The sequence below is a fragment of the Hyperolius riggenbachi genome, chromosome 1 (genome assembly GCF_040937935.1).
Source record: "Hyperolius riggenbachi isolate aHypRig1 chromosome 1, aHypRig1.pri, whole genome shotgun sequence".
Lineage (NCBI taxonomy): Eukaryota > Metazoa > Chordata > Amphibia > Anura > Hyperoliidae > Hyperolius > Hyperolius riggenbachi.
Window position 1 is genome coordinate 339,100,823 of NC_090646.1, and position 14,725 is coordinate 339,115,547.

Below are 14,725 nucleotides of genomic sequence, written 5' to 3' on the forward strand. Positions count from 1 at the left end.
CAGGACCTTTTAAGGATTCATGCTGGTAAGGTCCAGATACTGTGCATTCAAGTAACACAATCTCTCCTAGACCAGACGATCCTGCATGAAAGGCAGATGCCACAGATCCTGCAATGCTATACTCTGTACTAAAGGAAGTCACAGTCACTTGGGCCACCAAGGGGTGATTTCGATGACTGTGGTCAACTGCTGTTTGATTTTACTCAATACTCTGGAAAAAAGACTGAAGGCAGGGAATGCATAAACCAACTTCTGACCACAGGGAACTAGGGAAGCGACCAGACAGTCCACTGGAACAGGCTGATGCAGAGAGCAGAAATCTGACATTTGCATTCTGCAGGGATGCAACAAGATCCAGAACAGGAAGACTATATCTTTCTATGATAGTTTGGAAGACTGGGTTTTAGTTCTCACTTGCCTTTCACCACCCTGCGCTTGCTGACAAGGTCTGCCCAAGAATTGTGTGTACCATTTACGTGTAATGCTCTCAGCGACTTGACATTTTCCAATTCCCGGGAGAAAATCTGCAGAGAAAGGCTCAGTAATAGCAAAACTCTAGTCCCCGTATTTGTTTTAATAGAAAAATGTCATTTTGTCAGAAAGAATGAGAACTTCTCTGCCCCAAATTAGTGGAACAAAATGATCTAGTGCTAACTTCACTGCCACGAAACTGAAGTTCGAAGATTGGCCTGACATTAGGTTGGTCAACTCACCCTGTATATGGGAAGACAGACAATGTGCCCCCATATCCTGGAATTAGTCATAATGCAAAGAGATGCACCTGAGACCAATCCAGACCCCTGGACAAGTTGGCCTGATTTGTTCACCAGACCAAATATTCCTCTATAGAATGAGAAATACAAATAAAGTTTTGAAGTGAATTCTGATGAAGATCTCAGGTCTTTAACAGAAATTGCTGAAGAAACCAGGAATGGTACTTTGCCCATTTCACCGCTGCCATGAAGGTGGTCATAAGACGGAGGTACAAGGACACTTTCCTAATAAGCTCCATCCTAGAGCACAACTGTTGTAGAGTGCGCTCACCATTTTGGTTATGAAAGTTGGAGGTGTGAACATCTATGAACATGGGTGTTTCAAGTAAATACAAGCCGAGTTTGTTGCATGGTACTGCAATCTCCTTTACTAAACACATCACAATGAAACAGTTCTGTGCTCCAGCACCTTATTGGTAGTAGAGAAAGTTTCCTCGAGATGGTCTGATGTGTATAGATGGAGCTCAGTGTTGGACCTGAAACCAAAACCTGGAAGGAGTAAAAGTGGAGAGCTACACATGCAGTTTGTGTTTAAAAAAAAAAAAAAAAACAGACTACAAAACATGCTTTTACAATGAAAACTTTACTGAGGTACTGGACAGCCAGGCCTTCAGTTACAAATAGAAAATGTAAGAATTAGTTGAAGGCACATCATCTAAATAAAACTGTATACATATATATATTTTACAGAGTCATAAATAAGTATAGAAGACCCGTGCGTGGCAGGATGCAGAATCAGTAGCACGCACGTGTCATAATAACTTAATAGCAAACCTGTCCAACAGATCACAGACCATGAAAGGTGATCTCACTGGGTACATTTATGATTAACCTTAAAGAAGAGAGGAGTCAGCAACTCCTCTTGACCCCTTTGTTGCCAGATCACATGCACTTGTATCCAGTGAAATGTGTTGCAGAATTCCCTGACAATTAAGGGGTGGGGGGGGGGGGGGGGGGGATTAAAATACCTGAGATACAGTATGGCATTGAAAGAGCACTGAACACAATGCAGGAGAAGCGGCATCCAGCAGTGGAGCACACTAATTATTAGTGTATATATGAAGAGCAAGGCACTGAACGACATTGCATAAAAAATGATTTACCATAGTGATGTACATCATGTAAAATGGCTCTGCAGTGTAGGCCACAATGACAGTCACTAAAAAGAGGAGAGCTTCTCTTGCCCTCAGACATACACATGGATAGTTAGCTACCCTGTCACACTTTCATCTTTGGTTGACTGTATCACTGAAAAGCACTACAGGAACAATGGCTGGAGACAGACACTACATGCCAGAGGGCGAGCTTATACTATGGGCTGCATGTACGAGAAGATGCAATTAAAGTTTACCAGAGCTGAACTATAAAAAAAGATTTATACATACCTGGGGCTTTCTCCAGCCCCATCCCCTCGGAACTCTCCCACGCAGCTGTCCTCTGCTGCCCGCAGCTTCTGGAACCGGGTCCCGTCACTGCCGTCAGTTGGCTCCAGTCTACGCACGGGAAGCGCAGCTACTGGAGAGATACGTAGGGGCCGCACTCCTCGTGCGTAGACTGGAGCCGACTGATGGCAGTGACGGAACCCGGTTCCCAAAGCTGCAGACAGCAGAGGACGGTGGCGTGAGAGCGATCCAAGCGGATGAGGCTGGAGGAAGCCCCAGGTATGTATACATTTTTTTTTATAGTTCAGCTCTGAGTCCCTTTAAAGGACAACACAACTAAAGTGAGAGGGATGCTGAGGCTGCCACACTTATTTCCTTCTAAACAATAACAGTTGCCTGCCTTGTCCTGCTGATCATTCTGACATAGTATCTAATTCACACACCTGAAACAAGCATGCATCTAATCTTGTTGGATTTTTTTTGTAAGAAACATCTGATCTGCATGCTTGCTGAGGGTCAATGGCTAAAAGTATTACAGGCAGAGGGATCAGCAGGGCAGCCAAGCAATTGTTCAAAAGGAAATTCATATCCCTCTCACTTCACTAGTCCTTTAAGCTTTACCAGTCAAGTAAAAATTTGGAAAATGACTGACTACTATGTTTACTAGACATCACTGATGTTCGTACGTTAATTTAAAAGGGCGCTGTCACAAAGCTAAACACTGGAGTAAATAAGAACCAGCCATTCTCCAACTTGTGCTCAATACTCGATTCTACAGAATTACACAGTAAGCAGGTTAGCTCCGCTATCCCACATAATACGCGCTAGGAAATGGCTGCTTCCATCACAGTCTTGTCCATTTGTTTTTCTTTGTATTGGAATCCTTATAGTGTAACTGCAAAAACACGCACATGTAAAGAAAATAGAAATTTGGCCAGCGTAATGTACATTATTAATCTTGGCCCAAAAGGTCACCACACACTATCATATGTGTTTAATAGGCTAGACAACAACTCAAAAAAAAAAGTCTGACTCCTTTTCACTTCTTTTTAGAAGTGTGATTACAGTTACACTTTACATAGGTGTGTATGATAGTTCAGGCACAGCAGCACAAGAGTAAAATATAGGTAGAATACTGATGAGAGCAGTGAGGGCTCATTCACACTTGTGCAGTTTCCTGCAAGATGCACTTGGGATCACCACAGAACAGTTGGAAATCAACTGTTTTCATGAATGCACTGCTGTGCAAGATAGTAAAAATATCCAACTAAGGGTCATTTTATGAAGCTGCAAAGAATTTCTCAGAAAGGGCACTAATATTGAATGCATCTGTTTGGTTCACACTCTAATTTGTTTGACGGCTATGTTTTAATACTGTAAATAAAAGTAAGAGTGGTGCATTTCATGGATTTCCTGAAATCTTGCAATTTTAAACCGCAAAATTAGAGATAACAACTCAAGACTCTTCACTAAATATAACTATGTTGCACTGGGGAAGCATAAAAAGTTGTCATTGCTGATTCTCGGACATCCAGGTTTCACAGCAAAAATTGTGAAGGTCCCTGACACAGGAAGTGAATGGAAAGGGCACAGGCAGCAGGAACAACACAATACAAGCAGTTTCAAACCTGCAATACGTGACGCTATATCAGGACCTGATCCTGATGAAGCATCACAAATAGCAGGCACGAAACGGCTGTCAATCTCTGCTGCCTTGTGTGACCTCTCTCCTCCTTGGATGGATGTGTTTGCCAATGCAATGCCTTTTAAAGATTTGTAATAAAGCACTTTCCTATTTGATGAAGCTGTTCCTATTTGATGAAGTAGACACGTTTGTATTGGTGAGCTGCACTCACTGGTTTTGTGTCACTAATCCTGTGCACCAGCAATAAAAGAGTTACAACTGCTCTCTGTAGTATTAAGGAAAAAATGTTTGGCTGGAGTTGGTTTAAAAAAGAAAATATGCAAACTGTATTCTGCTCTCTAACTTTTCCTAAGTTTATGCACAGGACAAACTAGGAGGTATTAATGTGTTTTATTTTCCAGCACAAACACTAAAATTACAGGAGCAATAGGCCTGAACAATTTTAGGAAAAAAATGAATTCAGTGATTTTTGTCTGAAATCACGATTTCAAATCGATTTACGATTTCCTTCAAATCAAGCTTTGTTCCCCTTCTATGCCTCTCTGTTCCCCTCTCTCTCTTTGTGCACCCTCTGGGTCTCTCTTTGTGCCCTCTGTCCCCCAAGCTGCAGCAGTGCTGGACATACCTTCCAGCAGGAGTCCAGCGATGCCCGTCTATCCACTTAGCCTCCTGCAGGCTCTAATGCACGGCATACTTCCTGTATGTCATGTGACATACAGGAACAAGGAAGTATGCCGTGCACAAGAGCTGGCAGACGGCGAGAGAAGATAGAAAGCATTCGACTCCTGTCAGAAATTATGTCCAACACTGCCGATGCTGTGGGCCGCACGCGCTGGGACTTGGGGGACGCTTGAAGCCGCTTCTTCAAACTTCCTCCATGTGGAAACAACGTCATTGCAGAAATTACTACTTTCAGGATTACTAAATTGTGAGCTTGGTGATCACGATTTCGATTTAAATTTGATTTATCTTTCAGGCCTATGAAGCACTATTGCGAAAAACTGTAAAATATATAATAAATGTAAGCACATACAAGTAAGCAGGATGTTTTCTTCTAGAGTAAGATGAACTATACATTTATTTTCTCCTATGTTGCCGCCACTTATGGTAGTTTGTAGAAATCTTATGGAACTGACAGTTTTTTTTAGTCAATCTCTTTATGGGGGATTCTCAGTATTTAATTTATTCTTTTACAAAAGCCCTCCCTGGAAAGGATCTATACAAAGATGCAGACCACACCCCCACCTGTTTGCACAGTATTCTGGCAGTTGGACTGAGCAACTGCTGTTCACCAAGTGCTTTTGAAAATAAAGAAAACCCTGATAATTCCCCATGAGGAGATAGGCTAATCCAAAATCTATGAGTTCTGTCAGTTTTTTACTATCTACTATAAGTGACTGCAACATAGGAGAAAATTAATTTATAGCACATTTTACTGTGAGAGAAATGTACTTTTTATTTATATGCTTTCATGTATTTTACATTTATTTGTGACAGTGGCCCTTTAAAAATGTAGTGGAGTTTTTTTTCTAAAGCTTTATATAAATGAGCCTAAAACTAGAAATTAACAGCAACTGTTAAAAAGTCAAAATCTAAAGGAGAATGGTGTTAACATGGGCACGGGTGACAGTCACATCCGAAGGCCATTGCTGGATCTAGAAGCCACTGTATGTGCATCCGCAGTAATTTGAGTTTGACTAGTCCATCAAATTCTATAAGTTTCTCAACCACAGACTGTCGTAGGGATCTGTAGCCACTTCACTAAACTGAATACCTCAATACAAAAAACAGGAAGGGTTTTCTTAAATCCTCTATATCGCACACTGCAAAGTATCTTAATGAAAAACCTTATCTCTCAGAGTAAGGGGCGGTTCACACTTGTTTAACCTCCCTGGCCCCAGGTGGGGCGATTTTCATCATGTAAAGTGCTGTGCGCGCAGCTAGCACTTTGCTAGCCGCGCGCACAGCTCGATCGCCGCCGCTCTGCGGTGATCGCCCGCACGCAGAGGCAGAAGAGGGCCGCCCCCCCCCCCCGCCAGAGCCCTGCGCTGCCCGGACCAATGAGTTCCGGGCAGCGCTATGGGCTGGATCGGATGCGCCTGACGTCAGGACGTCGGCTGACGTCCATGACGTCATGCCGATCGTCGCCATGGCGACAGGAGAAGCCAAACAGGGGAACGCGTTGTATACGCGCTCCCCTGTTTGCTATTGATGCCGGCGACGATCGCACTAGAGGGACACATGCGCCCTCTAGTGGTGTTTAATGTAGCTACCACTCTGGTAGCTTTACATTAAACAAAAAAACAAAAAAAATGTAAAAAAAAAATGATTTTTTTGTCCATTTGAAAAAAAAGTTAACCGCCAAGGAGGTTAAAAAAAAGTATCCGTGGCTCCGTTTTTTGGCCCGGACCAAAACCACTGATACCAATGTTAAAATAGTGGCCATCTTCACATACTTCAAAAACCGGATCCGGTTTGAAAAACTGAACGGAGAGTCCAGATTTGCAACATTTTCAGGGGGCCCGGATACCCACGCAACCAATAAAAGGCAATATAAAAATGTATCTCCCTCTACACAGGCTACTTTGCACACAAATATGGAGGGAGAACAGGACTGCCTACTGCCTGCTCCTCCCCTCAACGTCACCTTTACAGACCTTCCCCCCCCCCCCCCCATAGGTTGCACCCAGGTAGCCTGGAGGGGATAGCAGCCAGGAAGGGGGGGAGCGGGGACGGGGCTAAGCAGCGAGCGGGGAAGCAATTACCTACTTCCTTCCTCTGCTCGCCACATGACTTCCTGCCCACTGAAGTATAGAGGGCGGCATTGCAGGAAGTCACGCGGCAAGTGGTGGAACGCAAGGAAGGTAATTGCTTCCCCGCTTGCTGCATTTGCAAATAGCTGGAGGGGGAGCGTGGATGGGAACACAGGTGAGGGGGATCGACTTCCTCCCCGTCGCTGTGCCTGTTGCCCCCCTTCCTGGCTACTACCCCCTCCAGCTCGGCGCCCCCTCCCCACCGGCAGCCAGGGCTGGGGGCATGTTTTTTAAAAACGCAAACGGCCTGGAAACGTACAGTATGCTGCAAAAGGGCAGCACGGATCAGTATGCATTCCGGTTTTTGAAAACTGCAGTCCGGACCACGGATTGCATTCTGCTACCTGACCTAGTGTGGACCAAGCCTAAAACTACTGAACACTTTAAACAGGACCATTCTCAGCTGTATATTAAAGGTTCCAAACATATGCTTCAAAAAGCAACATCAATTCTTTGCATTTCCACAAACGACCCTTAGGATGTCAGTAATGATACCAATGTGGTATCATTCATAACAGCAAAAATGAATAGCACAAATAAAATCAGAGAATGCAAAAAGGAACCCCAATAAAGCAGTTAAACTAGAAAATCTTTCCAACTCTGCCCTTCTATACAGCCCGTGTAAAAGCATAACCATTCACAAAATGGACTGGCACTATGAAACGGTCCCACGGCCAAACATTTTCAGTTACACAGCATTAAATATTTGAATTACTGCCACCTGTACAATACTTTGTCTTATATAACAACTTAAAGGTAATATTGGTGTGTAAGGCTTCAATAAATGTAAACACAAATTGCATTCGTGTAGACATTAACATTCCCCAACTATTTAACTGGGTTTTAGTGACAGTCTTTATGGAATCAAAAAGAGCACAGCATTCAGGTTCTGAAAACAGACCAAATCAAAATGGATGTGATGTCTAGTAGACACCTTAGAGGTAATGTGACTGCTGTATTGTTTATAAGCAGCTGCTTCCTATTATTTCCATCTGCACAATGTCAGTTTACAGAAGTAGGAGCTGTGGTACTGCAGCTACTGACTAGTAGCCCTGCCGCTGTGTCTTTGTACGACAAGCTTATAAAAGACAAATAGCTACTGATTCAGTACTCATTGTTCAGCTAACAAAAAAGCGCAAAATGCATTGACATGAATGGGGAGCTACATTTTTCACGCAGACAAAATTAAATATATGTTTATAAAAGGGGGGATTTCTTTGGCATAAAACTTAAACAGCGTTTACCTGTCTGGCAAACAGTACCTAGCCTGAGATACAAAGTTATGGATATAAACACATATACACACAAATAAACCCTGAGCAGACACTCAGGCCCCTTCTGCCCAAAGGGACGATGTTATCGGGCAGCAAATAGTGCAAAGATTAGCAAAGGTTAAAAGAACAAAAAGACAAATCTGTTTTTGTCTCATCCCTTCCCCACATACATATAGATAATATATATATATATTTATATACTTTATACTGTTCACACATGCTATTGCTCTGCTTATGGCCTTTTCAGCCAGCAATGTGTAAAGCTCTGCAGAGAAGACAATAAAGTGCTGAGAGCGCTGTAAGGAATCAGCTCACGGACACAGAAGAACCTACTTACACTGAATGGAAAACCAAACCAACCCTATGCTGATATGGGACTGAGAACAACATTGAACAGTGCAGGGCTCCCAGTGTTCACTGTACATTTGGGTCCCAAAGAAATACAAGTACAAGCTACGGGGTATAACCATTGATATGTCAGCCAGTCAGTGCAGCTGGGCGATGAACACGGTAGTAGACGGGGCAGTCTTAACATCCCTATGACACTTGGTCCTCTGGTATGATGGATAGTGCACTGTAGGAGAATTCAAATATTGCCTTCCTCTTGTTATGGTATGTTGCACAGTGTTTTGGTGGTCACAGTTGGTAAGATCCAAGTTATCACGGCTTTTCCCACAAAAGTTGCTGGAGTGTTGGAGCAGTGTTGTGGGGTATTGTTTGCTGGTCTGATATTGGGATAATAGGCTCACATTTCAGCCTGTACCCCAGAAGCCGTGCTCTCCTCCAAACTGGATGACACTCTGACGTTCTCCTGAAGGAGAGGGATCTGGTGCTTTCAGTTGTGCTTTCATAAGCATTTCTTCTATAATTTCTCGAACATTAAATGGCTGGCTGGGAAGGCTATCACTGGGTGAGAGGATGCTGTCAAAATTGTCATTATATAATGCACTCTGTTCCTGCATATTTGAAGTTGGAGGGCTGTAAGTTAGGTCTAAAACATCTGGGTCTGAAAGTTGGGTTGGACGGTAAAAAGGTAGGGATAGGTCCAAAGATGAGGGTCCTAAAAGCACAGGGGGCAAAGAGGCATGCTCCGCAGCTCTTCGAGCAGCTTCATGTTTTCTTTTCACATTCATATCCATCTGTTTCAGCTCTTCTCGAACTTTATACACACAGGATTCTGGAATTTTAATGCCTAAATAAGAGAGAAAAAAATGCCATTGAAGTACTGTATCACTGGTAAAAATAACATAGTTTAAGTGTACAAAACAAACTATACAGCAGTACTTGAAAAAGCCAGCAAACCTTTTTAACCAATAACCTCCCTAGTTGTATGGACAAGCCTGACTTGTGGAAAAATCGCTGAAAACGGTATGGACGAGTCAGGCTAGTTCAGCAGTTCTAAGGCAGGGTTCCGCTTTTCACATTAATTTTTCACATTAAAATTTGTGTTTGCATGTTATGGAAACCTGCATGAAAACATGAATTTTAATGCAAAAAAAAAAAAAAAAAAAAGGCAGTGTTCTCCCCAGGCTTTTTTAGCTGGATGCTACACCCGGCTAGTTTTGTTAAGCATTCGGCTGTCGTCAGCTCATCTCCTCCTATGCTGTAAGCAGAGTTGTGCAGAGAAGCACCGGCCCTGCATTCTCTCATCTCACCCCACCCAGCTACCTTTTCATGCCACCCAGCTGCAAAACATTCCTGGGCAGAGCACTGAAAGGAATGTGAAAAACTGCACATTTTCTGCCAAAAAGCTTAATAGTGGGGACACTGTGGCCTGGCAAAAAGGGAAAATTAATTTAAATTGATTTTTTGACATGATTTTATGTTGAAAACTTTTATTAAACTCAAAAAGTATAATAGACAAATTTTGGTAAGTTAAATGCAAAAATGTAATCAATATTAATTGAATCAGTTTTTGCATGGAAATTCAGAAGAAATTGAACGCCAAGAAGGGTAATACATTTGCTATAGCATATCAACGCCAGCTGAGATTTCATGTAAACCTCATTAACATAGATACATACACTATACGTACGCGCACACACCATTCCTAAACCATAGGCTTTACAGTGTACTTGAAGTGTAAATTTGAAATAAACAAAAAAACAGTAGTAGGAAGCCTTTGGATATTTCAGAAACTTTCTGGGTTCTTTTACACCCCTCCATTACCGCCCTTGGTTCCTCATACTCAACAAGACCTTACTGAATAGGGTTCTTGTGGTCACATTCTCGCTATGTATGAGTGCATCTTTAGTAGGCATTCGTAAAGTCCACCCAAACCAAGTATGATGAAGCCGATTGAGCATGGCTTTTTATCTCTGTGCACATGCACTTAGTTCTACTTGGCATGCTTGAGCCTTACCTGTGCATGACCAGTACAGATAAAATTGTACGCAAACGGAAGAGCAGCCACAAGAAGAACAGGGTCCTGGGCAGAAACTGAGAGCTGGAAGAGGATCCGGGAAGCCTCTGGACCATCCAGAAGCTTCTTATTACTGAAACAAGTATCCAGATTTTAACCCTTTCCTCCCCCCAACTTTGCTTTAACATGGAGCTGGCCCACTCTTTCCACAAGGTTTAGGAGTGTGTTTATAGGAACATTCTTCCAAAACAGCATTTGTGAGGTCAGGTACAGATATTGGACTAGAAGGTAACACATGAAACTGGCTCATCCATGTCTCTATGGACCTTACTTTGTGCACTGGTGTGCAGTCAGGTTTGAACAGGAAGGGACCATACCCAAAATGTTCCAATAAAGTTGGAAGCATAAAATTGTCCAAAATGTCTTAGTATCCTGAAGCATCAGGAGTTCCTTTCACTGTGACTAAGTGTGCAAGCCTAACTTCTGGAAAAAATCTTAAACTTGGCCTAATGAAGTCAGGCAAGTACCATTCTCTTGGCATCCACAAGACAGCTAGACAGAGAAGCATGACTGGGCACTCCAGAGATCACATCTCTACTGCTCTAGGGTCCAGTGGCAGGGTGCTTTACACCACTGCATCCTGCTTTGCATTGCACTGGATGATGTAAGCTATGGATGCTGAAGCTTAGTCAAATATTGTCTTCAATCAAGTAGAAATACTAAGTAATGAGAACTCCATTAAAGCAGACCTGAACTCAGAACTTCCTCTTTGCTCTGAGATAAGCAACAGCATAAAAACCTTTAAAAAACATTTGCTATATCTTACAGAAAGCCTACAATAAATCTGCATTTTGTACTTCCTGCTTTAATGGAAGCAGACAAAGGGTCAGGTGTCCTTTAAGTGTTTAATCAAGTTAATTACATTTGAAGAAGGATTATGAACGATGTGATTGCACTCAGTGAAGCTCATTGTATGTGTAGGGTGCAGCTGCATCCACTGCTCACATAGGGACCACTTATTGACATCAGCTTTAACACTGGCTCAGGGGCATGTCAATATGTCTGCAGTATGCGCAAGCAACAATATCTGTTTTCTGTATATGGTGTGTGCATCTGCTTGCTTCGTGTGTGCACGTGAGCGGCTTGGTACTGGTGTTTATTGCCAAGGGTGGCACGCTGCAGCCCTACACCAGACCCTGAATCCCAGGGAAAGCACTCAGAAGAGCCTACGAGTGGCCCACATACAAGGTAAGCCCATGTAACTAAATTAATCTATGCTGTGAAAATTACATCGGGACGTGAATTCAATTGCTTTTTATCAATATTAAAGATAAATTGTTTTACACTTTCAGAGGCTTTTTATTTGAGGGATACTGTGGATGTCAGGGATTGTACTTTTACATTGGAGGAAGAATCTGTTCGTTAACTGAGTGGAGGTCTAACCGGATGGTGAGTCTCATACTAAGGGTGTGGTGGCGGCTGTCCTATCTACGCACCAGTAACAAGATCACAACAGATTAGGAAATGTGGCCATAAAATAGAGTTCCAGTGATTGACATGGGCACTTTATATATGCAAATTGCATCCAGGACAGTGTCCCATATGCAATTCACTTTTTCTCCTAAGTTATCTCCTAGGAGATAATTATCATTTTCTCTTTAAAATAACTTTTAAGTATTTTACAATTGAAAAATACCAAAAAGTCAACATTATTTTAAGTATTTGCTTGCTTGCCAGTGGTTTAACCAGCTGAGCGGTCTGGACGAGCTCAGCTCGTCCAACACCGCCAGAGGCTGCCGCTCAGGCCCTGCTGGGCCGATTTTAATGAAATAAAAAGCAGCACACGCAGCCGGCACTTTGCCAGCCGCGTGTGCTGCCTGATCGCCGCTGCAGCGCGGCGATCCGCCGCGTGCAGCGGCGAAAGAGGGTCCCCCCAGCCGCCCGAGCCCAGCGTAGCCGGAACAAACAGTTCCGGCCAGCGCTAAGGGCTGGATCGGAGGCGGCTGACGTCAGGACGTCGGCTGACGTCCATGACGTCACTCCGCTCGTCGCCATGGCGACGAGGTAAGCGAAACACGGAAGGCCGCTTATTGCGGCCTTCCGTGTTACTTCTGGCCGCCGGAGGCGATTGGAAGAACGCCTCCGGAGCGCCATCTAGTGGGCTTTCATGCAGCCAACTTTCAGTTGGCTGCATGAAATAGTTTTTTTTTTATTTAAAAAAACCCCTCCCGCAGCCACCCTGGCGATTTAATCAGAACGCCAGGGTGGTTAAAAGGCATATTACTGACAAGAGCCCATATGCAATTATTTTTTTCTCCTGAGTTTTCTCCTAGTTGATATTTACACATCTTGTCATACAACACCTTTAAATCCACCAGCAAGCAAAAGTTTGAAAATATCACCTAGGCGAAAACGCAGGAGAAAAGGTCAATTGCATATGGGCCAGTGTGCGCAGCGCTACCTCTGTGTTTTGGAATCTTTGTACATTTTGGAGCTGACGAACCACCAGCACCTGTTGAAAAAGGTTGTCACCCATTGATCTATCTTCTGTTTAACCTGCTGAGCGGTCTGGACGAGCTCAGCTCGTCCAACACCGCCAGAGGCTGCCGCTCAGGCCCTGCTGGGCCGATTTGCACCAAATAAAAAGCAGCACACGCAGCCGGCACTTTGCCAGCCGCGTGTGCTGCCTGATCGCCGCTGCAGCGCGGCGATCCGCCGCGTGCAGCGGCGATCCGCCGCGTGCAGCGGCGAAAGAGGGTCCCCCCAGCCGCTCGAGCCCAGCGTAGCCGGAACAAACAGTTCCGGCCAGCGCTAAGGGCTGGATCGGAGGCGGCTGACGTCAAGACGTCGGCTGACGTCAATGACGTCACTCCGCTCGTCGCCATGGCGACGAGGGAAGCGAAACACGGAGGGCCGCTCATTGCGGCCTTCCGTGTTATCTCTTGCCGCCGGAGGCGATCGGAAGATCGCCTCCGGAGCGCCCTCTAGTGGGCTTTCATGCAGCCAACTTTCAGTTGGCTGCATGAAATAGTTTTTTTTTTATTTAAAAAAAACCCTCCCGCAGCCACCCTGGCGATTTAATCAGAACGCCAGGGTGGTTAAAGTCTAATTCATTCTATAGTATTAATCCCCCCTACTGTTTTTCGGTAAATATAGGATACTGGTGGACTTATGTATCTTTGGTGGATGGGTATTTCTGCCCATTTGGGGACAGGATAATCTCCCCATCTGTGCATATAGTGGTTGCCTGTGGCGGCGTCCCATGTTTCTGAGTAAAATTTCCACTATTCATTGCTACTTATACCAATCAATAGTATTACACTATCCAGGGCTCTCAAATTTTTCTTTTTGTCTTACATATATTTCAGTAAAGTTCATCTTTAATTGAGGTGTGTTAGGATTCCCAGGTCTGTCTGTCTGTCACTGCAGTGATGACCTGGCAGTGGATAGGATTCATCCTGCACATTACTGCATTGTGTGCTTGAGTGTCTGATCACCTGCAGGGTGATTGTCTCTTTAGTGGGAGCATTTAGGGTTTTGACTTCCCAGCAACCTTTGCTGTTGCATTCAGCAGTCTAGCTTAGTTCTAGTGCAGCTGCTGTACAGCTCCCTGATCCCTGTACGCCTGTTCCTGTCCTGAGCTCAGAGTTCCTGGATTCCATGCCTGTATGTCTGTTCCTGTCCTGAGTTCCTGGATTCCATGCCTGTATGTCTGTTCCTGTCCTGATTTCCAAGCCTGTATGTCTATAAAAACAAGGAACACCAAGAGCCCCAATAGTGTAATATGTACTGGTAAATGGTTACTAGATAGAGTAAATATTAATACTCACAAACCAGGGTTACCATTAGGCAACCACTGTAAAGGCAGGTGGGGAGATTTTCCTGACCCCACTCAGGAATAAGAAGTCGCTCTCTGTAGATGTGAAAAAAGGGGGTTCAACCCTCCACCCAGGGTGGACTCAATATTATGCAGGAGAACAGAGGCGCCAAAAAGATAAAAGGAAGCTAAATGAGCTTAAAAACCAAATTCTTGGTAAATAGAGGAGGTAGTGGTGGACTTACCTCCTCCAAGTAGACACACAACAACTGTAGTAAAGACCGTCAATATATTTTATTTATGAACTGCAAATATGCAACGTGTTTCGCAGGTTTGATCCCGCTTCATCAGGCAATAACAACGGAGCAATAGCATATGTGGTCAGTAGAAGAGCCAGGCACCTCTGGGAGCTGGGAGGTGCCTGGCTCTTCTACTGACCACATATGCTATTGCTCCGTTGTTATTGCCTGATGAAGCGGGATCAAACCTGCGAAACGCGTTGCATATTTGCAGTTCATAAATAAAATATATTGACGGTCTTTACTACAGTCGTTGTGTGTCTACTTGGAGAAGGTAAGTCCACCACTACCTCCTCTATTTACCAAGAATTTGGTTTTTAAGCTCATTTAGCTTCCTTTTATCCTTTTGGCGCCACTGTT

General features: G+C 43.9%; 1 protein-coding gene across 6 annotated transcripts in view; it reads right to left on the reverse strand.

Moving 5' to 3' along the window:
* Window positions 1–1,337: 1,337 nt before the first annotated feature.
* SBNO2 (strawberry notch homolog 2) overlaps window positions 1,338–14,725 on the reverse strand; it is a 199,278-nt gene continuing 185,890 nt past the window's right edge. For all 6 annotated transcript variants that reach the window (XM_068233982.1, XM_068233981.1, XM_068233980.1 and 3 more), the window contains one exon: window positions 1,338–9,079. In XM_068233982.1, the coding sequence (XP_068090083.1) occupies window positions 8,640–9,079 (440 nt within the window). In that variant the 3' untranslated portion in view covers window positions 1,338–8,639. The remainder of the gene's footprint in view (window positions 9,080–14,725) is intronic.